Source organism: Sphaeroforma arctica (assembly GCF_001186125.1).
Source record: "Sphaeroforma arctica JP610 unplaced genomic scaffold supercont1.7572, whole genome shotgun sequence".
NCBI classification, from domain to species: Eukaryota; class Ichthyosporea; order Ichthyophonida; genus Sphaeroforma; species Sphaeroforma arctica.
In genome coordinates, this window is record NW_014032986.1 from 1 (window position 1) to 1,398 (window position 1,398).

The 1,398-nt window shown below is 48.8% G+C and overlaps 1 protein-coding gene across 1 annotated transcript; it reads right to left on the minus strand.

Moving 5' to 3' along the window:
- Positions 1–335: 335 nt before the first annotated feature.
- On the minus strand, positions 336–495 carry SARC_16206 (hypothetical protein; the record flags this gene model as incomplete). The annotated part of the gene is made up of 1 exon (XM_014289685.1): positions 336–495. A coding segment is annotated over one exon (160 nt), but the record flags the coding sequence as incomplete, so codon positions are not given.
- Between the last annotated feature and the right edge of the window lie 903 nt (positions 496–1,398).

Genomic DNA, 1,398 nt, shown 5'->3' on the forward strand with positions numbered 1-1,398 from the left:
GGTGGGTATTTGTGTGGCTGTGATGGTTGGGTGTTTTGTTTGGCTGTGATTGGTGGGTGAGTGTGTGGCTGTGTTGGGTGGTTGAGTGTGTGGCTGTTGATGGTTGGGTGGCTTTGTGGCTGTGATGGGTGGGTGAGTGTGTGGCTGTGATTGGTGGTGAGGGGCTCTGTGTGCTACGGTTGGATTGGCTTCTCAGACTGACAGATGTCGTATGCGTTTGCAGAGTAATGTGTTGGTGTGTTTATTCAGGTGGCGATAGATGGCATCTGTGTATTTGAACTGTGCCTTGTCCTTTTTCTTTTCCTTTTTCTTTTTCATTTTTTTTTCGGCTGACTTTAGTTCTCGTCCACATCAAGTCCGCACCTGTCCCTGATTGTTTTGGACCGGGCTTGCCCCTGCCCAATTGGTCTGCACGTATCCCATGGTGCTTCGTCCTTGACATTGCCTGTTTCTCTGATGCGTCGGTTGTTCACCTGACTTTGTTTGTGCTTTTCACTTCGACAGTACGCGCAACGTCGAATGGGTCAGATGACTCCGATCTGAGCGACGCTGAGAAAACAGAACTCGGAGGTCTACGATTGGGCAAATCCGCGGCAGCGCTGGTCAAGTACGACAATCCGAGTCTGCTACATGTCTGATTTAACTGTAACACGATGTCTGATTTTTCTGTAACACATGTCTGATTTATCTGTTTTAACTGTAACACATGTCTGATTTGACTGCCACTCCCGGGCCATTGAGTCAACACCCTCTAACCCCCACATGCGCACCACAGACTGTCACTACCCTGTGGCAAAGTTCGTGTGTTTGGTTTTAGGGGTTTAAGTACCCAGTGGCATAGCTCGTGGGCTTGGTTTTAGAGTTTTATGCCCCTGCCCCGTGTCAAAGCGCGTGTGTTTGGGTGTAGCGCTCAGATGACTGCGAGTACATCGCATTCACATGCGCTGGATTTAGGGTTCTTAGGGTTTACTGTTTTACGGTTTTTTTGTTTTAGACTCTGTCAGTACAGCATCAACTTGCGCCTCCACTGAGTATATTCTCTTATACACGTATCACACGTGTCTGTGACACACAGTATGGATCATACACTTGGCTATGAGTAGAATGTATCATACGTTGCCTGTAAGCATATTCTATCCTAACATGTGCGCGTGCTTGTGTCCTGTGCGTAGGCCTGGGCATGTGACGAGTGCGCCTGCGTCGCCTATGCCTCGTCGATCGATCATTGACCGCGGACTGACACTGTTCGACAGCAACAGACGCCCCGACCTAGTGCTGTAAGTGGTGTGCAATGTGGTCATGTGCGCATGAGAGAGTGTGTATGATGTACGTAGTAGGGATTTAGTCGTATGTGTGTCTATGTGTGTATGCTACTAGTGGTGTAGAATGCAAGCATAC